The 25,039-nt window shown below is 48.0% G+C and overlaps 1 protein-coding gene across 1 annotated transcript in view; it reads left to right on the top strand.

Annotated features, from left to right (window-relative positions):
• The window catches only part of SKAP1 (src kinase associated phosphoprotein 1), a 159,585-nt gene that overhangs the window by 30,444 nt on the left and 104,102 nt on the right, over nucleotides 1–25,039 (top strand). Inside the window, exon 4 of the mRNA XM_075722878.1 lies at nucleotides 156–272. Coding sequence (XP_075578993.1) covers nucleotides 156–272 — 117 coding nt within the window. The remainder of the gene's footprint in view (nucleotides 1–155; nucleotides 273–25,039) is intronic.

Raw genomic sequence — 25,039 nt, forward strand, 5'->3', positions numbered from 1 at the left:
AATCTGCCCTTAAACCCACAAAAGCGTTTTGGGGTTTTGTAGAGAACTTCAGTGGAAGGTGGGAACCAGGAGGAAGCATGTCTCATGGTATAGGCAATAAGATTTGGATTTAGAAATGAGTCCTTTCCACTAAAATCAGTCTCTCCTCTTTCTAGGAGAGGATCAGCGCGATGCTGGCTTTGGACAGGACAGTTCTGATGAAAATCAGAGCTGGAGTTTGGCTCCTTCCATGATATCTGATGCTTCACTTCCCTCAGACTTCCAGGATGATGGTAAGTCTCTGATGCTTTTTGAAGCTGTTGAGTGAAGAAGATGGAAAGGTAAGTGGAATCTAGTATGACTTCCTTGTTGTCATTCATCTATCTCATAACATTGAAGGTATTTTGGTTTGGGGTTTTTTTTTGTGGTTTTTTTGTTGTTGTTTGTTAACTGGTACCTGTTTTATCAATGACCATAAAATGTTACGGCGATCCTGAATTAGTATTGCTAAGTTAAATGTATTTCTTGATTATCTTGGTGCAAACTGGAGTTGGTTGTTCTATTTTGGAATGACAGCAGTGCTGGAAAAGAGCAGAATTTGACCTGGTGGCTAGCATTTCCCACAGTTAACGTGACTTTTGGGTGTGTTTCTTCTTGGGTGCTCAGCCTCACAGTTTAAAGGGTCTGTGTCTTCTCAAATCTTGTCTTCCTTGGCCCTTTGAAAATTAGGCCTCTTTAAAGTGCTTTGCTTTGGAGAGCCTTTTGTGGGACCTTCTAGTGCTTGGGAATTTGGGGCTCCTTTCTGCGAGCGTACAAGGGCTCCCAGCCGAGCGGTGGGTGGGAGCTGGCATCCGAGGCTGAGGGCGCTTTCCAAAGCATTGAATGCCAGACGGGGGTTTTCTGGGCAAAGAGTTGCTGCAATGCTCACGTCCGCTTGTGAGCAGCGGTTTAGGAGTGATGGATTTGAGACATGCTATTGAAATTGAAGCCTGCAGAGCTGAGACTGTTCTGATCTTCTCAGGGGCTATCTTTGGGCCCTAGTGAAGGCTTGACTGCTTTGGTCTCAGATTCTCAGTCTCCCACTTTCCACAGATCTTGTTTCCTCCTCCTCTTTCACTTCCCTTGCACTTTTCCCCCATGCTTTTTACCCCCACCACCTCCCTGCCTTGTCCTTACTCTTTCATTTTCTCTGCTTCGGACGCTCCTCTTCCCCACCTCTCTCCGCTCAATGCACTCTTTCATGTCTACTCCCACTCTTGTTAGGAATCAGTAGTCATCAGTCAAGAATACAAAGAAATGAGGATTTATTTGGGACGAGGCCATAAGAGCTGATGGGCACCAAAGTTAGCTCCTTTGCACAGTGCAAAACGCTAGGCATATCTGCGTTTTGATTTATACCACAAAATAAATGTCTTCATTTAGACTGATTAGAGACAAGGTTGGTCTGATAGTTAGCTAGTAATTGCAGCAAGAAAAGAGGTGTGGAGTTTGGGGCTGGTTGTTTTAAATAATCTGTGTGCTCAGATATGATGCACTTATGTAGAGTGCGGATGGAGGACGTGTGACAGGGATAATGGATGTTGGCCTAAATGGGACATGAAAGGGTGCTGAAGACCTCAAACTTGGCCTCGTCAGGCGAGCAATGTCTCTATGAAGTCTAGGGTTTCTCCTGGCATGTTTATTAAGCTTGTCTAAAGAGGTATTTGCTTTGCTAACTTTGAGTGGTGGTTTTTGGCAGCTCTAAGGGGCAGAGTTTGACATTACACTTGCAAGGTATGCAAACACTTGGCACCACTGGAAGTTTTCACACACAGATGAAATGCCAGGCTCGATGGAAGGATGCCCAAATGGGTGAATGGCGAGGAGATTGATAACACAGAAAAATTGCATACTACAAAAAGGAGGGGAAAAAGCTGGCATCAGGAGCAGTTACATTGAAATGAGGTGTTAGTTCTTGGAAACTGGTAAGAGTGCTGAATAACAGCAAATCATGGGCTGGACTTTGTGTGTGTTCGTTCTGGATGAAAGTTGAGCAATTCTGGCTGATTGGATGCAGGCTGTTGGTAGTCTGAAACAGTAATATTAAAGGGGAAAAAGGCTGAACACAGGATTTTGGAACCTTTTCTTTGCCCTGCCATGGTTCCACAAACCATGCCTACAGGGCATCATCAGAATGAATTTTTCTAGGTGGCTGCCAGTGGGATGGATATGGGTCAGGGTTGTGATTTCCTCTGGGTTTTTGAATTTGTGATGACTTGCTATCAGATTTTTTTGCTTAGTTGGGGGATTTGGGGGTTGGCTTGCTTGTTTTCTTTGCTTACTTTTTTCACTATAGAAGGTGAAGGCACAATGATTTTTTTTTTTTAAATGAATACGATGTCAGTCACCTGAGAGTTTAAATAGTTACTTCAGAGAAGTAAGTTAAGCTAAAGGGTGTGTCAAACAGTTCTGGTTTCTGAATTTGAACATCCTTGTGGGAAAAGTAGAAAGTTTTATTGCATGAACTGATTTTCATCATGATCGAAGTTTGTCTTGGCTTCTCCGAGTGTGCGAACCTTCACTTTTACCGTGCCCCTTTTTGCTTCCGCACTCTCTTCTCCGGTTAGCCGGCGAGGTCCCTGGAGCAGGCGCCCTGCTCCCGTGTGCTAGTACGGAGCCTGCGCCACGATGGAGCCTCGGGGTGCTGCTGTCGTACCCGTAAGTGACCGAGGGCTGCTCCTTTTGGGCAGCGCAGGTGCCTGATGCAGGGGGGTAATCCATCTAGCTGTGGCCAGAAGAATGAATTAGCCGGATGTAGGAACATACTTACCATTCCTGTGGCTTTTTTCCGTCCCTTCTTAGCCCTGTTTTGCAACAGCAAGAGGTTGTGTCCTTAGGTGCAAGCCCACAGCGCTGTTAAAGGCTGCTATCTCCCGCCCTCCTGAATTTCCCGACTTTATTAATTCAAGGTTTTAACGGAAGCAGGTCTCTGGCTGGGCTGATGCTCGCTTCTGCTCTCCTTGCTATAAAAAATGGGGGAGTTTGGAGACAAGGGAATGCCACCGCCGTTCATTTTGAACACTCTTTTTCCTTGCGTGCTCTGAACTTCTCGTGGGAATCGGGAAGAACCTTCGAAGTTGTCTCTGGAGGGAGCAGGAGGGACTGAGCGAGTTGGGGATGACTTTACTCAATGAGGCATGGCCCAGCTCTATAGGATCGTCCCTAATGAGTGATTAAGAAGCTAATGTTTGTACAGTGCTGGGAGGCTGGGAAGCACTCTGGAAGTACTGAGTACTGTTACAATGATAAGTATTTCTTAGGAGACACTTCCCATGTAATGTACTCTGCTCAGACCGCTTGAAGACTTTTCAGAAATGTTTTGTCTCTTCAACTGGTAGATCACTTAATTTGGCGGTGTCCGTTCATTTAGTTTTCCTGAAGCATTAGGTAGATACCCCAGCGTCCTGAGGGGCAGGAGTCGCGCATCTTAACAGTTAGCACTTCCAGGTATTGCTTTATCAGCTGGGGTTTCCCGGTGGCTCCTTAGCGGTGCTTCTGAGACCATTACAGAGCATCAGATCTCTTGCTGGAGGGATGCTGAGCCAGGAGCCGAGCGATTCACTCCGTGTCACGAGGAGATCACACGGAGCTGAGGGGGCGAGGGCCACTGCGGCTTCTGTCCCCGCGCCTGGCTATCGGCTGTACTGCCGTGTCACAACAACATAAGCAACAATATATTGCCTTTTATATTACGCAGGTATCCGTTAGCATGTGGAAGGGAGCATAACTCACAGTGACAGGAATGTACTTTACGGGTTCTGTTAGGCATGGTCTCCAGGGTAAGAAATCTTGCCTCTGACTTCCAAGATTTTTCCATCATGTCAGCAGAGAACTTGGGCCAAACATACTTACAGCTCATTCAGTTCTGTGTGGTGGGTTTTTTTTTAAATATGTAAGTTCCGAGTGTCTTAAAATAAAATCCTTCAGCAAACATTCCCTTTGATTTATAAAAATGTGCTAAAAATGGCTTTTCTCTTAAAAGGTGTGGAGGGTGGTAGATGAGATGGTACTTCACTGTGCCCCAGAGGCTTGGGGGGCAACGGGGGGCACAGATATAAATGCAGCGTGCTGCGAGAGGTTTTGAGGGGGTCAGAACCGTAAAGAGGTGGCACATCCTTAATCCGTCTCCAGGTAATTCTTGAATCCATTTGCATCCCAGAGAAGGCCCCATTTGCTCATGTTTGGCCTTCTAGAAATGGGTAGGGAAACAATAAAATACCGGTGAGTTTTGTACATAACTGTTCAGAAACAAGATGCCGGTGAGCCAGCTTGCAAATCCAGGGGGAAGTCTGTGAACTTCTTTTAGAAGTTTCTTGCCTGGTCCGTGGCAGCCTCCAGCGCAGCCCCTGCACGAGACTGAACGCGCTCCGCTCTGCCGGGGCGTGCGTACCGCGTTCCCTCTCAGCGGTGTTTTGGAGCACCCAGCCCTTTCTCCCCGCAGCGTGCGGTGTTCGCAACAACACGTGCTTCCCTGCTTCTAGGTAGTCCTCGCACCTACAACCACAGCCTCCGCTTTTGTTTTCCCGGGGCTTCCTGCAGGCTTCTGAACTCTGAGGAATCACTTCCTAAAGACGGAATTAATTGCTTTTAAAAATCCAGCCTGCAGGAATGTTTTCAGTGGCACCTGAAGGCGCTGGGGGTGTGGGTGGGCACGCAGCCTTGCTCAGGCAAGGGTGGGGGTGCAGTGTGGGGTGCAGGGTGCATTAGGGGGTGCATTGGTGGGTGTTCAGGGGGGTACATTGGGGGGTGCAGGGTGCATGGGGGGGCATGGGAGGCGGGCTGGTGTGCAGGGTGCATTGGGGGGTGCGGGGGGTGCATTGGGGGTGCAGGTTGGGGTGCAGGGTGCATGAGGGGCGGGCTGGTGTGCAGGGGGGTGCATTGGGGGGTGCAGATGGGGGTGCAGGGTGCATTGAGGGGTGCATGAGGGGCGGGCTGGTATGCAGGGTGCATTGGGGGGTGCATGGGGGGCGGGCTGGTGTACAGGGTGCGGGGGGGTGCATTGGGGGTGTGGGGGGTGCATTGGGGGTGCAGGTGGTGGTGCAGTGTGCATTGAGGGGTGCATGAGGGGTGGGCTGGTGTGCAGGTTGCATTGGGGGTGCAGGTTGGGGTGCAGGGTGCATTGAGGGGTGCATGAGGGGCGGGCTGGTTTGGGGGGTGCAGGTTGCATTGGGGGTGCATTGGGGGTGCAGGGTGCATTGAGGGGTGCATGGGGGGCGGGCTGGTGTGCAGGGTGCATTGGGGGGTGCATTGGGGTGCAGGTTGGGGTGCAGGGTGCATTGAGGGGTGCATGAGGGGCGGGCTGGTTTGGGGGTGCATTGGGGGTGCAGGGTGCATTGGGGGGTGCATCGGGGGTGCAGGTTGGGGTGCAGGGTGCATTGAGGGGTGCATGAGGGGCGGGCTGGTTTGGGGGTGCATTGGGGGTGCAGGGTGCATTGGGGGGTGCATTGGGGGTGCAGGTTGGGGTGCAGGGTGCATTGAGGGGTGCATGAGGGGCGGGCTGGTTTGGGGGTGCAGGTTGGGGGTGCAGGTTGCATTGGGGGTGCATTGGGGGTGCAGGGTGCATTGAGGGGTGCATGAGGGGCGGGCTGGTTTGGGGGTGCAGGTTGCTTTGGGGGTGCAGGGTGCATTGAGGGGTGCATGGGAGGCGGGCTGGTGTGGGGGTGCATTGGGGGCGGGCTGGTGTGGGGGGTGCATTGGGGGGTGCATTGGGGGGTGCATTGGGGGGTGCATGGGGGGTGCATGGGGGGGTGCGGGCGCGGTGGCAGCGGCGGAGTTCTGCAGCGCCCCCGTGTGGCGCAGGCCGGCGCCGCTGCGCAGCTGGGAACCCGCGTGGGCGCCTTTTGCTTTCTTGTTACTTTTAATAAAAGAGAAAAAACCCCAAAACAAACCAACACCACACCCCCCCCTCCCCCCGAAAAACCCACCTCCAACCCAGGTGTTTCTGCGGATTTCTTCTTCCCGCTGCGGGAGCTTGGGCGGCTCGGTGTGGGCTGAATCCAAGCCCTTGTGTGGATGGAGTAAGGGCAGATCTCTGCTTTTTCCAAACCAAAAGTGGAAATTGTGGTTTCCTTCCCCAGTGACAGCCTGATGTCCGCTGCGCCGGGATAAGCAGCGGTGGCGAGGCACTGGTGACCGATGCAGGGGAGGGTGGCGTGGCCTGGGGCGCTCAGCCGGCGCTGCGGCCCCAGGGAGCCGCTCACCCAAACGCAGCTGAATTTCAGGTGTAATAAGAAAGTGTGTGAAATAAAACGCAGACTCAGAACCCGTTTCAGAAATGCTGAGTATCTGCAAGTTCGATGGGCTGTATAGATCAAACCCTGACTGCCTGCAGATGAGTGGAAATGCCTCTTATGCTGGAGTTGAAAGCTTTACATTTTTCTTTTCAAATACCATTAGAAGCAATTATCTCTGCCTCCCTGATGTCCAGAAATGTCTTTTGTTGCTTTTGACCGGGTTATTATAAACTTGCTGTTGAGGTACTTTTAAGCCTTATGAAACAGCGTAAGAACCGTTCGGGGAAGGGGTTTGCGAGGAGCGCGGTTGCTGTTGAAGGCTTCTCCTGGCTTGTCTCCTTTCTGACCTCGGGCATCGTCCGGATGAGCCCAGGCAGCGAGAGGTTAAAACACGGAGCAGTTATGTCTCCTGATTCCTTACCATGACTGGGAGCAGGTTGGACCAGCTCAATATGAGTTTTGCCAAGGGGAGGAGAACAGGCACGAATCCACGTGTAAGAAAACAACGTGTTTTCTAAAAAATATCTACTAATAGCGCGTGAGAGTTTGTAAAGAAATCAGACTCCCTTTAAGCTACAGAGCTCATGTTCCTTGATTTATCGTTTTCTGAATGGAAATGCACCATAACATTAGTGCTTTCAAGCCCAGTGTGATAATGTCTCTGGCATTGTGCAAATAAGTTCCTGGAACGGTACTCTGGCTGGTCAAAAGGTTTGGCTATATTTTATACAGAGCAACTCGGTTCACCTCTATATTAAGGATTATTTGTTCGGGGTGGAGAGGAGGAGGGTGGGTTGCTTGCAGGCTGCCAGAAATAGATGCATAAATTATATAGGAAAGCTCAGACCTTTGTAGAGATCAAGCAGCGGTGAGAGTAATGCTACCAAGATTTTCAGCTTTCATTTAAAACAAACAAATGGGAAAAAAAAACCCAACCCCAAATCCCAACCCAACCCAAAGTGGCTTCATGTTCTCATCTGGGATTTTACAGCTGCAGCGAATTGTAGTGCAAGTAATTGCTCCAGAAATCCTGACTTGCGGCTGCAGCTCCCATCAGCCGGGCACGTCGAGCTGCAGGTGCTGGTCCTGAGGGCAGCCGGCGGAGCCCGCAGTTTTGCGGGTGCCCGTTTTGAGCCCAGAGTCGTTTTTCCTCAAGCGGAGGCATGTGGAAGTTGGTCCGAGCGGCTGTTCTTGTGCTAAGGGTGTCTGTGGAAGGCTGGGCAGTTGCAGGTGCCTTCTGTCTCGTCTAATCTCCCCCCTTGTCTTCCCCTGCACCCCATAAAAGCCGTTCTTCTGTATAAAGTGTTGAAACATAACACATCGGCACTGACTGATGGGAGGACCAGAGGGCGAGATCTCTTAGGATTGTCCTGTCGGCTGGTTCCTTAGGGCTTTTTTTGGGACATAATCCTGACACACACCGGATCAGGCCCCGAAATGTTTTGGTCCAGCCTGTCCCTTAAGCTCACACATCTAAATGGGATGCAATTTCATGGTGGTTATTTGCAAGTGAGGACTGTCAACCTCAGGATTCAAGCCCTGGCTTTAAAAGCATGAGTTGCTTTTACACAAAATAATGTGTTTGTGATTCGGTCTTTGGGTGTTGCATGCCTTAGTTTGTGGTTTGGAAGGAGGTTTCTGCCCAACCGCTGGGATGTTTGCTTGTTTTCTAAGCTGAGATTCTCAAGTAATTCCTTGACCTCACCAGCGCTTAAGAAAAATAAAAATGTTATGAAACATGTGGTGTAAAATCTCAGCAGTTTGGTGGGTCTGTGGGCCCCAGACAGGAGTTTTAATTCAAATTGCTTAGAAGTCAGTGAAATGCCAATAACTTATTAATGAGGCTTTTCTAAAGCAAAAATCCTGCCTTCTTCGCTGTTTGCCGACAGGGAAAAAGCATAATTGAAGTTTCTTTATATTGCTTTGTAAGTGCAGGATCAGATGAATAGATTTATTTTTCCGTACCTAGAGGGACAGTCTTTAATGACAAGGTGTTACTTGGATTTTTTTTTTTAGTAAGCGGCTTAGCAACAGTGAGCTTGCATGAAAATGGGGAGCGTTGGCTTATGATCGCAGCTTAAAATTAATTGTAGCAGAGGATGCCCTCAGCCCGTAGATTATTTCAGCGGGAGCAGGGGGCTGGGTGCACGGGCACCTTTGAGCCGACGCTGTCGGGCGCGTGGTCGCGGGTGGTGTGGCAGCTGTCAGGAGCCGGGATGGAGCTTCCTCTCGTGGCGAGCTGCGTGTTCCTCATGTCAAAGGCACGTGAATTATCAATGCGCAAGTTGCTGTTGCGTTGGGGGCTGGGATAACTTACGCGCCCGCCTCCTAAAGGCCTTTTTATTCATCAGTATGTAAATCCGAGGCATAAACGCTTTGTGTCTCTGTGTTCTCCCCAGCAGAGGGATCAATATGCAGGAAATGTAAGTTAACAAAGTGTCGGGGTGGAACTTCATTACAGCGTCTCTTCTGCCCTTTTTTAAAAAGAAGCGATTCTGGTTTCCTAAATCAACAGGCAACACAGTCTCTTGTTACCGACCTGCACGAGGTTTTCGCTGTGGGAGGGGGGCTCAGAGCGCGGGATGCTGAGGTGCGGTGGTCGGGCAGGTGCCGGTTTTGGATCAGCCGGTCGGTGGCCTGTGGCCGTGCAGAAGCAGCTGCGGGATGCCCAGAGCCCCCGGCTGGCACCAGGGACCTCGCCGTGACTCGGGAAATGGTATTTCGCCTTTGCAGAAGTGCCAGGGGTTGAGCGTGCTTGGTACCGGTATCCATGGAGTTACAGCAAATCTAGACTTGACATTCTTGCACCAAATATACGAATAGTAAGGTAAGATATTTGGTGGCTTCTGCGTGCATACGTCAACAGGAACGAGGGTAAGAGATGCTCTAGGTTATGCGCTTGAAACATACTGAGGTTATAGCAAAGATTTGGGTTTTGCTTTTTTCATAGTAGGGTTTTGAGCGTAATGAGGTCGTTAGCAGAGGAGGTGAAGCTCTTCCTCTGCTCGAATGACAAGATGACTTGTCTGAAACCAGGGTAAGCTTCTCTTCATTCCTCTGTGGGACGCATTTGCGTGACAACTCGAGGACAAAAAGGCAAACAAAACATGTGCTTGCCCCATGTTCCGGGTCCATGTGCACGCAGAGCCGCGGGGGCCCTTCTCTCTTGGGGGGAAAAGCAAGAGACGTTCCGAATAAAGACAGCCTCATCCCACAGACGCGCTCAGAGTATTGTCCGCTCACCTGGGTGGAACTGCTCTTGGGAATAATGATGACTGTACCCATATCTTGCAGGATCAATCTTGAAACACTAATAAGTCCCAAAATACAACATTCCCAGCTGAGAGAAATGGTCTGGACAGCAATAAAAGCCCCTGCTATATATACGTTAACACGTGCTAAACTACTACTGACTTCATTCCAACTTAAGCATGTGCTTAAATGTGTGGTGCGGTGTGAGCCACAGGGAATACATTAAATTATTACTCAGGTTATGTAGTGCTGAAAATCACTACATGCAAAAATAAAGCCACTGTCCTGAAGAATTTAATTTAAAGACCGGTTATAATAAATTCTAAAGTGAAACGCGTTAAAGGACAACTGGAGGGAAGAAAAGGCCGCCTCTTTTTTTTTTTTTCTTTTAATTTATTTCATTTCTCCTTTAAACGTAAGGACTCCAGGTAACTTTATTCAGCAAGCTTCTCCCTAGAGCTGTTGTACCTGCTGGTGGGGTTACTCAAGCAAAGAGGCAACGTTGGATGTTCTGTCATTCTCATTTTGCACGAAGGCATTTTGCGTGTGCGTGTGCACATGTGTATTTTAAAGAGTAGCTTTGTTTAAGGCTTACGGTGATGAACTACTTCTTAAAACAAGTTAAACTTTTATTGTTTAACCCTCGGAGAGATGTGGCAGTTGGAAGAGATTGGGTGTCCAGATTGATTTTTGGTCTGTGTTGAAGGGTGGCTGTGAGTGTGCGGACACGTACCTGTGCGCGGTGGGGGCAGAGCCGGTGGGGCGCTGAGCAAACACGGGGACTTCTTCTAATCCAGTGTCACGGGAAGAGCAGCCGAGACAATCGGCATCATCCTTCACCCTGATAATGCTTTCTCGCCAACTAATAGCTCCTTGTTCATCAAGGAAACGAATGTGTGTGGAGGTGACACGCTCTTCACCCGCTGCTCTTTGTTCTAGGGTCCTCCAGACTGATTGTATCAGCTCCAGCACTGACAAATAGCCCCCCCAAACTTTAACACTATGTAAAATTGAGTTATGGGGTTTTAAGGTTAGACTCCTCTGGCTGAAGGTTGATTGTCTCCGAGAGATAAAGGAATCAGTACTCAACAATAACAAAATCTTTGCCATAGGATAATGCCTGTTATTGAGCTCAAAGCTCTCTTTATTTGGTTACAAAGCTTCACCCCTATTTTTTTTCCCTGCACTCATAGGTTAAAGTGGGAGCTGCTGTTTGAAATTGGTGAATTGCTGCCGTTCCTCTATCCACCCTCACCCTGTGCTTGAACAAACGTTCTGGCAGATAGATCAATTCCTTGAAGCATCCCATCACCCAGGGCTGTGTCTCTGCAGCTGCAGTTTTTAACCAAGTTGCCCTCGCAATGACACCTTCCCAGCAGCAAAGCAATGCAAAGATGCTGCTGGCACTTGGGTAGCCTTTGGAGAAAGAAGCCTTGACTTCCTTGCCTGGACAAACCCAAGGAGCTTACTAGGCATGTCAAAGAGTAGTAGGAGAGCATTAGCCTGGTTTTAGAGTAAGATTCATCCACTGGACTGGAGGAGATAATTCTCATTGAGCTGGGGCCGATGTGGAGTGCAAGTGGCACCTTGTTCAGATTCTCTGGCCAAAGAACTATTTTGCATTTAGTAGTGAGACTGGCCATCTGCTGTAAATGAAAATGGTCTCGCATCACTCTGCTGAGGATCAAAGCATTAACAAAAATGATGGCATTTGAAGGAAGAAATCAGGAGTTTATTTTAACTTTAAACTGATGGTATCTGGGGCAAAGGCATTCAGTGCTGAGACAGTCTTATGTTGAGGGCAACAGGAGCCTGCCAAAAGAGATGCCTAGGAGGGGCTGTGCTAGCTGTGGGCGAAGAAGTCACAAAAACCAAGGGAGGACAAAATTTAGTGGAGCAAAGCTCCCTGAACTCTCTGAACTCCTTCCAAATCCTGGAAGCACTCTGCCTTTCCTGATAAACACCTGATGCATGAGGTGTGTGGAGAGGACATGCATGATAGAGATGAACTTTCCTTGAAGATTTGGAGCAGGCAGGCAGTTGGTGTCAATCTTTGAAAATATATATAGGGTGGTGCTGTCCACCCCCCATAACTTGTATCTCTGCTTTACCCAATTTTAGTTACCTAAAAAGACAGAACTCTGCTGTCCCCCAAAGGCCGTGGACGTCTGCAGGAGAGGTCTTTGGCTCAGTGGAGCTTTCAAGTCTACCCTGATTTCTGCTTCCTTAAACTTCATTCATATCCTCGTGCTTCAAAGCAGACCTGGTTATTCCAGGGAGCTGTGGGCTACAGGATGAGTTCAGAGATCCCCTGACCTTGGAGGCAAATGGTTTCCATCCTGTTCCTGTGCACGCCCTTCGTGTGGTCAGGGTATTAGGTGTGAGTTGCCAAGATTTCGGGCCAGATCCAGTGTTGGGGTTTAGCCTGTGTTGGTGTTGCATCATCGCTGGAAGAAGCCTACTGTTATCCTGGCTCCCCTGCTCTCAGTGGCAGAGGTCCCTCACCTCTGTGCACCAAGCAACCAGTTTATTTTTGAGATCCTCAATTATGTGGCATATTCTTTTCTCCCTTTTTACACCATAACGTTCCCTGGTGCTGGATGTGCTCTGGATTACTTTTTTTTGTTACCCTAGTTTATTCTTTAGCAGGATGAATCTCATTTTATTATTCTATCCATATTCCTAACCTCTCTGTGTCCCCTACTATTATTTCCTCTGCTTTCACTTGATATTTGCATTACCACCTAATTTAGTATCTTCCTGCTCATTGAATTAATGGACTGTTTACTTGCCTTAGATAAAACGGGGACTAATACCCTGCAGTACCCCAACACAGACGCTTCTTCCCCACGTGACAGAAAGCCATTTATCACCAGCTTTTGTCTGTGGCCCTTGGGCCAATTTTCAGTCTGTGACGATTGCTTCTATCCAAGCTGAGGTAAATTAATTTTTTCAGTGAGATTTGCTGTGGCACCACATCAAACGCTCAGTAAAGTCTCTAGATATATTACATCTTCCACATTACCCTTCGTCTGCTAATTTTGTAGCTTGATCAGAAAGGCTGACCGTATGTGCCTAAGGTCATTCGCTCTTTAAAAACCCAAAGGTTGCTTGTTGCTAAGAAGGCAATTATAGCCTAGGTGCTCATAAAGTAATTTAGTCCCTTTTTGATTTTTTTTTTAAATCTGTTCCATTATTTTATGAGAGTGACATTACATTTGCCAGAGCATTTTTCAGCTTCACCTTGGTATTGTGTTTTTAAACTTTGATGCTACCTTTGATTATTGCCTTCTCTGTGTCTTTAGCCCTCTGCTATGATTAGAAGGAAAGGCCAGTGGTTTCGTTAAGTTTGGGAGGTTTTGTTATCGCAATTCCTGTAAGATTGCATGCAAATGGAGATTGGTGGGAAGGAAAGCACAGCCTTAGAAGTATAAAACAATAAATAGGTTCAAGCGTGTACCCCTTCCCATGCTCACACTCCTGTCCTAGCTCTAGTCTAGGAAGCCCATGGCTACCTGAGTAATCTCTATAGCCATCAAGGAGCAGAACACGACTTTGGCTCCCTCGAGTTGTAATGGCATCTCCCAAGTAGGTGAGAAATCTTTGCTGCCAACTTTTAGCTATGTTTGTCATCTAGCGGATGTCAGGGTGGTGATGCTGCTCTTAAGATGGGTTTCCAGTTTGCTTTCTGCCAAGGCTGATTTGAAGCTGGTTTATTTTCATCTGTAGGTGGAAATTCCATGTCTGCTTTGAGTGTCTCCATGGATCTGCTAGCCCTGCTGGACCAGATCCATCAGCTTCAGTTATTTTGTTGGGGGAAAAAAACCCGCATCTTATTTTGAATCAAGGAAAAATTCTGTATGCCTCCTCTCCCCCGAGTCTAGCAGAAATCTCATTGGGAAAAAAAACCCCAAACATAAGCTTTTCTTTTCAAATGTGATTGGAATAAGTTGATCAGAAATACTTCAATTTTATATTTAAGGTCTTGCAAAGACACTCTTAATTTGTTCAAGAAAAAAAGCCCTAACCAACAGAAAAGCAAAGCAAGAAGATTGAAAACCACACAAACTTTTACGATGGAAAACTAACTAGCCCTACCAAGGGAAAGTAAGGCCAGACAATATCGGTATTTGAATATTCTCTTTTCCTTCTTTTCTTTGATATGCAAACTTGCTGCTGATCAAAGAACTCTGGGAGGAGGAGGACAATAGTGCGGATCGTGGTGACTTTGGGTTTTGGTTCCTTGGTTTGATCCCATGATGGCTGGGGTAGGCTTGGGGACGGGGACAAGCACCGCTTTCCTCCCCTCCCCCTTGGTCTTCCCGTTCAACCCCTGAATTCACGGATCAGCAGGGGAGCTGAGCTGTCTGAGCCAGGGGCACCGGCACAAGCCCTGAGGTTGCAGAAACTGCCATAAAATGGCTATAGCTCCGCCGTCTACAAAGCCTCCATCCCTCTTGGGTACCCCAGTATGCTAAATCTGTGGGTTCAGGCTTGGGGCAGGTGGTAGGATTTGCTCCTTTAATCTTCAGTGTCTATTTATTACAGTGGAGCTCCAGGGCATCTGAGCATGGCCTTTCTCGCCAAGAGACCATAACAAATGGATGCACTACCTCTTTGACACAGAACCGAGGTTTGCGCACCACCTATCTGCGCGATTCGGTGCTGGCTCTTTCTGTCTCCGCTTCTTCTTTTGTTGTGGTGCTTATAAAACTAAGGAGCAGGAAGGGATTTGAATGCAAAGAGCAGCTCCGGTTGCCCGTCCACACCTGCCCTCCCCTTTGCTTCCTGGCCAGTCCTCGGCTAATTTTTCATGGGGGTGATGCTCACCTTTTGGATGAGAAAAAGCTCTGCCCCAGGCCATGGGACCATGACTTAGAGTAACCCTTTTCCCTTTGTTTACTCTTAGGTATTGAACGCTTTCGCAATTGCTAATTATTTTTCAATTGCCCAAGACAAATGAGAAGGTTAGGGAGGTGCCATTTCTCAGTGACCTTGCCTGTCAATTGCTGTGACTCTTTATTAATGTTGGAGCTGGTTTTGTTAGATTTTTCTTGTTGGTTTTAAAGAATAAGAAGGAAATGTCTTGAATTGCAGAGGTAATTTAAGCCTTTCTCTGTCTCTGAATGCCATCAGAAATCAGAAGGCTAATGACGTTGGTGGGGAGTTCCATCTTCTCATTGCAACTTAATTTTATTTTTAAGGGAAAAAGCGTCCTCAGAGAAGGTGAGGACCCACAGTAAACTTCAACCTTATACAAGAAGGTGCAACAGCCTTGTCCTAGTCTTTTGGAAGATGATTTCATTCCTGTTGCAGTGATATTTTGTGGTACTACCCAGCATCAAAGCTGTTTTGCACCAAGTTACAGCTCTGAAGGGTCTGCAGTTTGAACAGGCTAACAGACAAGGTAAAGGATGACAAGGCGGGTGATGCTAGAGGAGTGTGAAGTGATTTGACTCCAACACACCAGCTGTTAGAGGTAGCATCAGACTAGGATCAACCCAGCACCCTCCAGCTTCCCATTGTAGTTTGGGAGCGTGAATTAGGGGATGAAAAACCAACAGTGCGATATGCACGCGAGTCCGAGTCCTGGGTTTGCCACACTGACTCTATTGAAGCTGAAAATATTTAGCTGAAAACGTTGATTCTGGGCAGTTGAATGACCTTGGCTCACAGGCGAGGCGTTTCTCGCTTGGATTTGGAGGAACGGGGGACTGCAGGGCCATCCAAACCCCAATTCTTTGTGCTTACGTTCTCAGTGTAATCAACTTGCTCTGGAGTTACCGGAAACATTGGCTTCAATCTCCATGTCGGAATTCCTGTTCCCTGGTAGCATAAAGCTTTTAATCCACATGTGCAAACAGCCCAGGCTTCCCTGGAGGGGGACTGTGATGTGGGGTGTCACTTTGGGGGGGTCCGAGGCTGCTCCCCGAGCCCATGTGCTCGTCGTGGGTGAAGGGGGCACGCTGTGCGCGCTTCCATGGGAGACGGTTCTTGGCAGCCTTTTGCTGGAGCTGAATCTCCTGGTTCCCTATTGAATGGGGGAGCTTGAAAAAAAACCTATGCTTTTCAACATGAGATGTATTTTGCAGGCTGTCTCCAGGCAGCTCGCAACCCAAAGGGCATCACCGAACGCGCCAGCAACAAAATAGCAACTGGGGGGAGGGAATAGGAGGACAGAGGAAGATGGAAAACCTCCTATACAATAATTAGAATAAAATTGGGGTATCAAGAATACAGGGGTCAGCTTCTGTTCACACCAATATGGCTTTCACCTTGTAGAGAAAGGCCTGCACCAGGTAATTAGGTCAAGTCAATGATTATATATCTTTAAGCGAAGTGGAAGGGACTGTAATTGTGATGAAATTTGTTTGAAGAGGGAAAGCATGGGGAATTTTGTTTAAAGGTAACGAGTTCAAAGGGTAAATGAAGTTCAAGGTTCAGTTCCTGTTCACTCCTAACAAAAAAAAAAAAAAAAAAGAGAAAACAACACCCACACACACCAAGCAGCCAATATTTCTATCAGACGAGTTGCTTTATCTTTTGGGGAAGGGAATGGGATCATATCCCTGTAGGAAAACTGGAATTAAAACAGTGACAGCTCTTTAATAGGGCTTTCTTTCTTTTGGAGCCAACAGAAGGGTAAACCTTGTGTAATGGGTTTTTTTCCTAGTTGGTTTATTCTTCCCTTCGGAGCGCGCTGCCACATGCAGCCACCTTGCATGCAAATCGGTGACATCCCGAGAAGGGCCTTGCCTGTGATATGCAAATACCCACTTTGTTCACGGGAACTTTTCAAGAGAGGGGAAGGCAGCTGGGCCATGAACGGTGCGGAAAACTGCCCATCTTGGGGGCTTTAATAGGATTTCAACTTCTCATAAATGTTTTTGGTGGAACAAAAATGCGTTCCTATTCACGCTTCTGAAATAGTCTGTTTTTCTCCCAGTAAATATGTGACTTCTGTCGATACTCATAGGTGTTCTGGTTTGGTGGAGGGCAGGAGTGGACTTCCCTGTAGCCTGGCTGGGAAGTGCCTGGGTGCTCTTGGACCTGGGAGAAAGGGCATAAGAAAAAATAGTCACGGCTGCCCTTGCAAGGTTGTTTTTAAATTGCACATGTAGGTGTAGAAAGGTGGGCTAATAGTTATGACACAAGTCAGGACCTCTGGCCTCTTCCTCGTAGCATCGTTATGTGATCTTGGAAACGGTTTTGGCTGTGGCACCAGGCGTGATCTGCAAACCAGCAGCGCGTCGGTGCTGGGGGGCTGGAGCCCCGTTCCTTGCTCTAGCCGTGCTGGGCTCTGAACGTGCAGTGCTGGTGTTCGGGCCCAAAGAGTTCGCAGCAGATGCTTGGAGGTGGCGATGAGGAGGATTTGGCTGTGCTCGCTGTCCCCTTTTCTCTGTGGAAGCAAGGAGGGGTTCGTGGTGGTGGTGATCGTGCTGGTTTTCTTGCACGAGTGTTGAGCCTCGCTGCTTTTTTTCCTAAATGGCTTAATTGTGGGACAGGAGGCTCATTCCGAGCACAAAATAATGTCGTTTGACCTCATCTTGAAAGTAAACCGCTGAAGTTTAGTGCTTCCCACACTTGAAGGGGAGAAGTACCAAAGCAGCTCCCCGGGAAACCTCTAAACTGGATAGAGATGGGGGCAGCCCCCGAAGCGTCTTGCGCGGTCGGCAGAGCTCCCTGTGAACTGGGGCTGGGATCCTGCTGGCCTTGGCACTCGCGCCAAGCCAGCGCCTGGCTCCGGAGGAGGACGCGGTGGCATGGGTGACGAGGGTCCTGAGCCGTCCCCGCTCGCTGCGGGCGGCACCGATGGGCTGGTGACTGCAGCGGGGGTTTGGGAGGGGTGGCGGGGGGCACGAGGAAGGTAGCGCCTCACCCCTGCTGAACCCGAGCTGCAAATATTTCCACCCTGGCAAAATTTAGTAGAAGTTCAAGGAACAGCATTGCGCCAATATTAATGACCTCAAAGGGCATGCAAAGTTCAGAGTTCGCCGTCTGTTTACACCACTGATCCTTTTCTCCCTTTTCCTATTGCGCCCGTCCTATCTGCTGTATAAATTTGATGTCACCGGTCGCAGTTAAGATCTGTTTTGTGACATTTCAATCTGGTTTAGGTTTCTGGGTTGGTTTTTTGTTTTTTTTTTTGTGCTCGGAAAAAATATACAGCGGTTTTGTGCGGATAATAGAGGGTGAAGGGTGGGAGCGCGAGGGTGTCGGGGTGGAGGGTGTGTGGGGGAGCAGGGTGCTCTCGCGATCAGTTCAAGGTTCACTCTTTGTTCGCATGTAATAAAAAGTCTTCAGTTATCAGGTATTTAAACCCAAATCAGCAGTTCCATATCCGTAACCTGAGCTAAGTGTTCCTCCATCTAATGGCCGTGCGGCTGTCGTTTGCAGCGAGTTGGGTGACACTCGATTTGTACTCGGTGACGGGAACAGATGGGTCTTCATTGTGAGAGCCCGCCTGTATGCAAATGTGAACGGAGTTTCACCCGCGCCCGCGCCTGACCTGACCACGCACAGGCATTTACCCAGCGCGCTCAGCCGGGGGGGCGGCCAAGGGCGATAAAAAATGGCACTCGGATAGTACCAGCGGCAGGTCAAGTTTACCATCCGTCTTTCAGCGGGACCGAGATGGCAACACAGTTATTTAGTTTCAGTGTTGATGTTGGTTGCAATAAACTCCATCATTTCACCTGTTTATGAACCCAACCTCGTACCGGTTTCGCTGCAAAAAAGCAAACTCGCGCGGGCGATCGGCTGCTTGTTTCTGCCGGGATGAGGAAGGGTCCTGCTCTCTGAAGGGGTTTCTTTCTCTCTTTATTTGATCCCGCGGCCCGCGTTGTTGCATTTTCCTTCCCCCCGCTTTGTATTTTGAGGTTTTGTTTATTTCTTCGGAAGAAACAGAAACCCGTCTGTGCCGAAATGGGCTTTTTTATTATTTAAAAATTGAGAAAAATGATAATTGATGCCAGAATAAACAAGCAGCATTTTAGGCGTCGGTTAACAGTTTTGCATGTGCATAGGCGGTATACAATATATAATAAATCTTACCATTTAAATGTGCAACCCTTCATTAGAGTGAAAATATGAACAGCTGTAATAGCACATTTACGCTGGCGACAGAGAAAAATCTGGTTACAGTTGTAATTTTTCATGCTGATGAAGAACTGGGAGCAGGTTCGAACACTGATTCTGTAACTGGGTGGAATTTTATTCCTCCATCCCCTCTTTCCCCCCCACCTCCCTCTTCCCCCCTGCCGCCTCTCCCCAGCCACATCCAGTAGTGTAGCAAATTAGCGTCTTTTGCTCACAGCAATGCTCCGTTTTTATATTATTCTCCGGCTCATCAGAAAAGTAGATTTCTCATGCCAATTGTAGAGCCCTCTTGGCTGCCGGCTCCTACAGGACTGACCCCCCAAACTGTGGTTAGGATGAATGGTTACACGTCCCCAGGACATCTGTTCTTCAAGGGATGCTGTGAGCTGGAGCCTGGAACTGATATAAAAGAAACACTCACTACAAATATAGTAAAAGCTTCTTGCTGCAGTAAATCTTATTTCTTGCAACTTGGCTTCCAGCAAGCAACCGGCACGTCTTGGGAGAGGAGGGGGGCTGAGAGGGCAAATGCTTTTTTTAATTTTTTTTTATATTTATTTTTTAATGGTGGCAATGTCTATTTTGCAGAACCGGAGCCTGAAATGCAGCAGCTGTAACCGTTGCAAAGCATCTTGAAATCTTCCTGTCTTGTTTTTATAGTTTATTGTTCCTTCCATGGGGGGAAAAAAAAAAACATCAAAAAACCCAAACCCAAAAACGGAACTGATAGATATTTTTAGGCAGTTGAGCCCCTGCTCAAATCATCATGAATAGAAATGAATGGCCAGAATTCAAGCTGGTATTTGTCCAGTCGGCACTTGTCATAACTGACAGGGATGATGAAAATAAGGCACTTTGTACATATCGAGAAATTGAGGGCTTCTGAAATGGTTTTATTCCCTCGTTTTTAGTCATTGAAAAGTGGGTAGATCATTAATTTCCTGTCCTGGAATAAGGAACTGCTTCGAACATGTGGAAGGTTTCGTACATACATTTGTAACGCAAACATACACTCGTGCTCTCGGACGGATGATTGCCATTTGACCTAATATTCTTACCTTAATACGCCAAGGTCTTTATTAAACCATTACTTAGGCATTACTTGTATGGACTGCGGGTCACGGGCAAAACTCTCAGGGAAGTCAGAATAATTACTAAATAAAACGGAATAAAGACTTGAGGATTTGGCCCATTCTTTGTGACCTTGAAATTGCTCTCCGAGGAAATTCTGGCAGGTAAAGAGAATTGGATTTATATTCTGATGTATGAAATTCTGGTTGTCTTACTTCAACAGAAAACTGACTGTAGGCTTGTTCAAATTTATGGGACTAACTAAAGAATTTGTAAATTATTTTTTTCATTATTTTCTGGAGGAAGAACAGCTAAGCTATTAGAAAATTATTGGCCACCTGAAAACATAATTTTTACCATTGAAAGCAGCTTAAGAGAGACTGGTTTAAAAGGGAAAAAAAAAGAAAAAAACCCTTTATTTCAAGCAAGTTGATTTTATTAATTGCTGCCTTACCAAAATGCGCTTAACAGTTTGCTGCTTATTTGCTAGGCTAAAGGAGCTTTTTATAAGTCAGGCTATTTTATTTAAAAAAATATAAAATCTTGGGAAGCTGGAAGATGCTGCTAGATGCAAGAGTGCATATGTACTTATTACAGACGAGTGCCCTTTGGAAAATCACTGCAGTGTTCGTCCGAAGTGCAGCAGCTTCTCATTACTGCGATGACTCAAGCACCCCTTAAAGTGTGACTGTTTCTCATTAAACGAGTTATAGAAACAATCTGGCTAATTTTCCCTAAAAGGCCGCAGTGTGTTTCCAGAACACTCAAATTTTATTATTTCAGCCTCATCCTGCCGGCCCTGGCTCGGGCGAGGCTCTGGCACCTCGCTGGAGATGCTCGGTGGGACCCAGCCCCGCGGGTGCCTGGGCGGGCACCAGCTTCCAGTGTTTGCCTGGCGGGGGTCTAACCCAGCCCCCCCGGGGGAAAGGGGGGCATCCTCCGGCGCTCTCCCACCTTTTTTCCCCCCACCCATCTCTCCTCTTTTCCCTGCCTGCCCGCCTCCCCCCAAAAAACCCACCCAGGTGAGCTAATAATCAGGGAAAACCAAATTATTTGACTTTTTTCTGTCGTGCAGCCACGGGAACCCTTTTCTCTCCCGCATTTCGGGTGCCCTGCTATTTTTTAATTCTTAAATAATATTCCATCCTTTCCTTTTTTCCCCCTCCTATTATTTCTTAAAAGCGGCAAAAGGCAGTTATTGGGGAGTTTTGTGTGTAGATTTGGGCAGCGCTGGCGCTCGGATGAAGCGGGGGCTCGCCCTCCTGTCCGGTCCCGTACCGCGGCTCACAGCAGCGCTGGCCCCTTGGGGTCCCGGTGCTTTTCGGGACCCTGTGCAGACCCCGGCGGTGGCCGGAGAAGGGGTCCAGGAGCCAGAGAAGGGGTCCAGGAGTTGGAGAAGGGGTCCAGGAGCCATCTCGTGGCCACGGCGCCGAGCCGCAGCCGCCCTGCTTCGCTCCGAAGGTGGGACCTCAAGGAGAGGCGAGAAAGGGGGGAACCGCGTTCAAATATAAATCAAACCCATCAGTCACCGGGAATCCGGAGAAAGTGGCACGGGATATAAATAGAGGCTATAACTGCAGTGACAAGCAGGGCTGCAGTTGTAAATACTCATTATCTTTCTTAATATGACACCGCGTGGATTGGGAGAGCTCGGGAAATTACAAAGAGGGGGAAAAAAATTAAAACCGGGAGAAGGGAATTCAGCGTTTTAAAACCTAAAATCTCCGTCCTGCTTTTCTGTAAAATAATAAAAGGACCCCCCCCAACATTTATATATATTATTAATATATATTAACTTAGCACCCTGTCTCCTCCCCAAAGCTGAGTGCAAGCCCCAAAGACATCTGTTTGCATACATTGTGTGTCAGGCAACATCAGATCTGAATAGAATTTATCTAAATTTTATATGCATGGCTTGATGTAAATTGAAATAAATTGTACAGCATACTCTGCGTGGACATATTGGTTTTTCCTTCGCTGCTTGAACTTTTAACCTCGGGGTTTGAGCCGGTCACACGCTGACCCGTCTGAACTCTGCTGGTAGAGCCAAGTCTGGAAGGATGACCTTGCAGCCATGGCAACCCCCAAAGATAGTCCAGGCCTCCTCCATCCTCCCCTTCCCCCAGCCCTTAAAAACCGCCAACAAATTGGTTATATTTCGGGCAGTTCATCTCGGGCGCCTTCTCGCCAAGATGCAAAAAGTTGGTTTTGTTCCCCCTCCTCTCAGCCCGCTGCCGAAAAGCTTTTCCGTGTCAGCGGCTTGTGCGAGGACCGCGAGAAGGAGGATGGGTGCTGGGTACCGTGGTGCGGGTGGGCAGGATGGGGCCCCGCTCTCGCCTCTGCCGCTGGCTTTGGCGAGGGCTGCTGCAGAGTCGCTTCCCTCCTCTCCATTGCGCCTCAGTTTCCCCACGAGTCTCATCGCGATAATCTTTTGGGGCATATCTGTTAGTTTTTAAAAGCTTTGAGCTTCCCAGGCAATGAATGTTGGGGACGTACTTGTTACGCATCTGCATATAAAGTGGTGGTGGTTATTAGCTGGCCCACGTGAAAGTACAAATTCCTTAAAAGTTCGATGGGGACGCAGCCGAGCCCTGATTTCTGGGCTCACCCTGGCTGCTGCCATCGGCGGGGCTGAAGGGCGGATGAGCTGCAGGTTTGATGGCTGGTAGCTCAGGATTGTTGTGGATTTTGGAGACCGGCATCCAACTGCAGTTTTTTGTGCTGAGGAAGGGATGCGTTTCCCTTCCCGTGCCTACGTACGGGAGGCTGAAGGAATGCCACGCTGCGCTGGGGAAGGCGTTGGTGCTTGCCGTTCCTGACGGTGGCTGCTTCTGCTTTCAGCCCAGCAAGCACAGCACAAAGTCCCTTCGGAAGGGGCAACTGCGGCAGCTCGCGCAACCCAGTAGAGCGTCTGTGTGCGTGCACGCGTGTTCTGCCTGCAGGAATAATTTCCACCCCAATCATATACTCAAGCTGGAGTTGTGCGCTTGCACCCTACGTAGTTTGTTATTGTAGATGTATTTATTGTATTACGTGCGCGCGTAATGGCCGCTATTTTGTTTTGTGGCTCATCCTCCCCAGGTGACCGTTTGGTCAATTCAGTTCTGCGCCATGTCTTTTCCTTGCACTCTGTAGGAAAGGAGAAAACTTTCTGTAATTCTGAGTGATGCCCGGTGCTACGAGGCCAAATTTGGGTGAAGAACACATGCCTCAGTAGCATCCCTAAGTCTCCAAACAGTAAAGAGGCCTTGTGCTGCAGGTAAGGATGGTTTGGGAAGGTCGGTTTGCTGGAGTCGGGCAGCAAAAATGGGCTTCCTGTCATCCCTGCTCCATAGCTGCCTCAGCTGGAGCTGCTGCTGGTTTTGGTATGAAAATCCAAGCAGCATCGCTGGTTTTCGTGTGGCTGACAAAATGAATGTTACCAGGAAGAAGAGGCTCTCCACATTCAGGCGTTTCCCTTTACATTTCTGGTGACCCCCCAGTCTCTGTGTGTCCCAGAAAAGGTCTCGATTCAGTTTTTTTTGAACTTGAGAAATGCTGGCATTTGCTGTTGAAGTTATTTTGAAAAATAATTATGCGGTCTCTCCCTCTCTAAGCTCCAGAACAGAAAATGATTTGTCATCAGTACCACACGTAAGCATATGCTTAATTGCTTTCCTGAGTTTAGGTGTCTAAAGGGCCTGACTGCAACTTCCAAAGACCTCGGAACAGCTGTGAAAATACTCACTTGCTCGGAACAATGCAAATACAAATGCTATCGGCACTATCTGCTCGGCCAAAGGCCTTGAGGGGAATGCTGATCCTCATCCCCGCAGCACAGTCGCCTCGGGAGAACTGGGCTCGCGAGAGCCGTGCTTTTGTGGTTGCGGCGACGCCTTCGACGACGTGGACCGATCCGGCACCCCGCCGCAATCCCAGGGAATGGGACCTGTGTCCCCGCACATCTCGTGGGGTGGAGGAAATCGGACCAAGAAGTTCTGGAGGTACCAGAATGGGAATTAACGAGCGGAATGTCTGTTTTTACCTTTTACATGATTCTGCTTGACCTGCAAGAGAACCTCTTTGCATCTTCCCTCCCATCTTGCTCCTCTGTGGACACGCTGCCGTAAAGTTTTAAAGCTTCGCAGTATCTGAAATACTCTGGGAACCTAGGCTGGAACGTGCCCATACTGGTGCAGGGCTTTATTTATTTCTGTTCCCCACCTGGGTCGTATTGTGAGGTTCCAGCCATGTGTGGTGTCTTCCAGACAACAGAACTTACCGATAGTTTATTTAATAGATGTGGTATTAAAAAAAAAAATTCCTGCTTCTAGCTAACTGAGAGTAAGTCGTATTTCATCATTACAAAGCAATAAGCAGGCTATAGATCCCTGTTTATGGCCTATTTTATCAGTATGACTTCATTGTCTTATTTTTAAAAATTGTTGTTATAACCCTATTATTATAAGTTAATAGATATAGGGCTGTAACTGTAATATAAAACAACTTTTGCAAATCACCTGCAATCTGTGTGACTGAGACCTTTTTTATGCGAGGAGGACAGTAAGGGACCGCTGGTCCTTTGCTGATGTCTGTCGCCACATGGGGCTGGTAGAGTCAGTGCTTGTATCTCTGCAAAAGTAGAATATATGAGAAACTTTGAATAAAATTAACCCAAAACCCTAACAGCTCCGCAATATTGTTTCCTCTTACATCTGCTATAAACCAAATCTTTCCCATTGGCTTGCAGGAAGGTGCAAACGCGCTCGGTAAGGCACAGGCTGTTTGTATTTGAAGGACTTGAAAGGTTCTGTACGAAAAGTGGGATGCAAAGAAAACCGGTAGCATCGTTTTCTGTGTGCGTGGTGCTCTCGGCTGCATGCGCGGTCGCCAGGAGGAAGCCAGAACCCCTGGCTGTTTGGTTTGTCCTCTACATTTATGGCTGGAGATGTGCTAGCGATAGCTGGGAGGAAAGCAGCAGCCGTAGAACCAGCCCAGCAATTAATGTTATAGCTCCACATTGGTAAAATTTGGTTTTTGAAGTTATTTGCTTTGCCCAATGTATTTTTAATGCACTGCAATGTCATAGTAAGGACGTATCTATGCCACGAAGCTATTGTAAAGCAGGCTGGGATGTGGATTGTAAAGTGCCAGGACTGCGTTTTGTGAAAACTTCCTTTGTAAATACTTCATACAAAGAAAAGCCTTTTCTGCTTTCATCTCGGCTGGATCCGGGTCTGAAATGTGCGCTTAGCAATGGAGCGGAGCTGCTGGGAATGGGCAGGACTTATGGGATGCTCTGCTGATAAGCATCAGACTACTTTGTACTCTTTCTCCTGTGCCGAAGTGTTGTATCTCTACCTCTGGTCTATTAAAAGAGAAACTGA

Source organism: Pelecanus crispus, chromosome 18 (assembly GCF_030463565.1).
Source record: "Pelecanus crispus isolate bPelCri1 chromosome 18, bPelCri1.pri, whole genome shotgun sequence".
Lineage (NCBI taxonomy): Eukaryota > Metazoa > Chordata > Aves > Pelecaniformes > Pelecanidae > Pelecanus > Pelecanus crispus.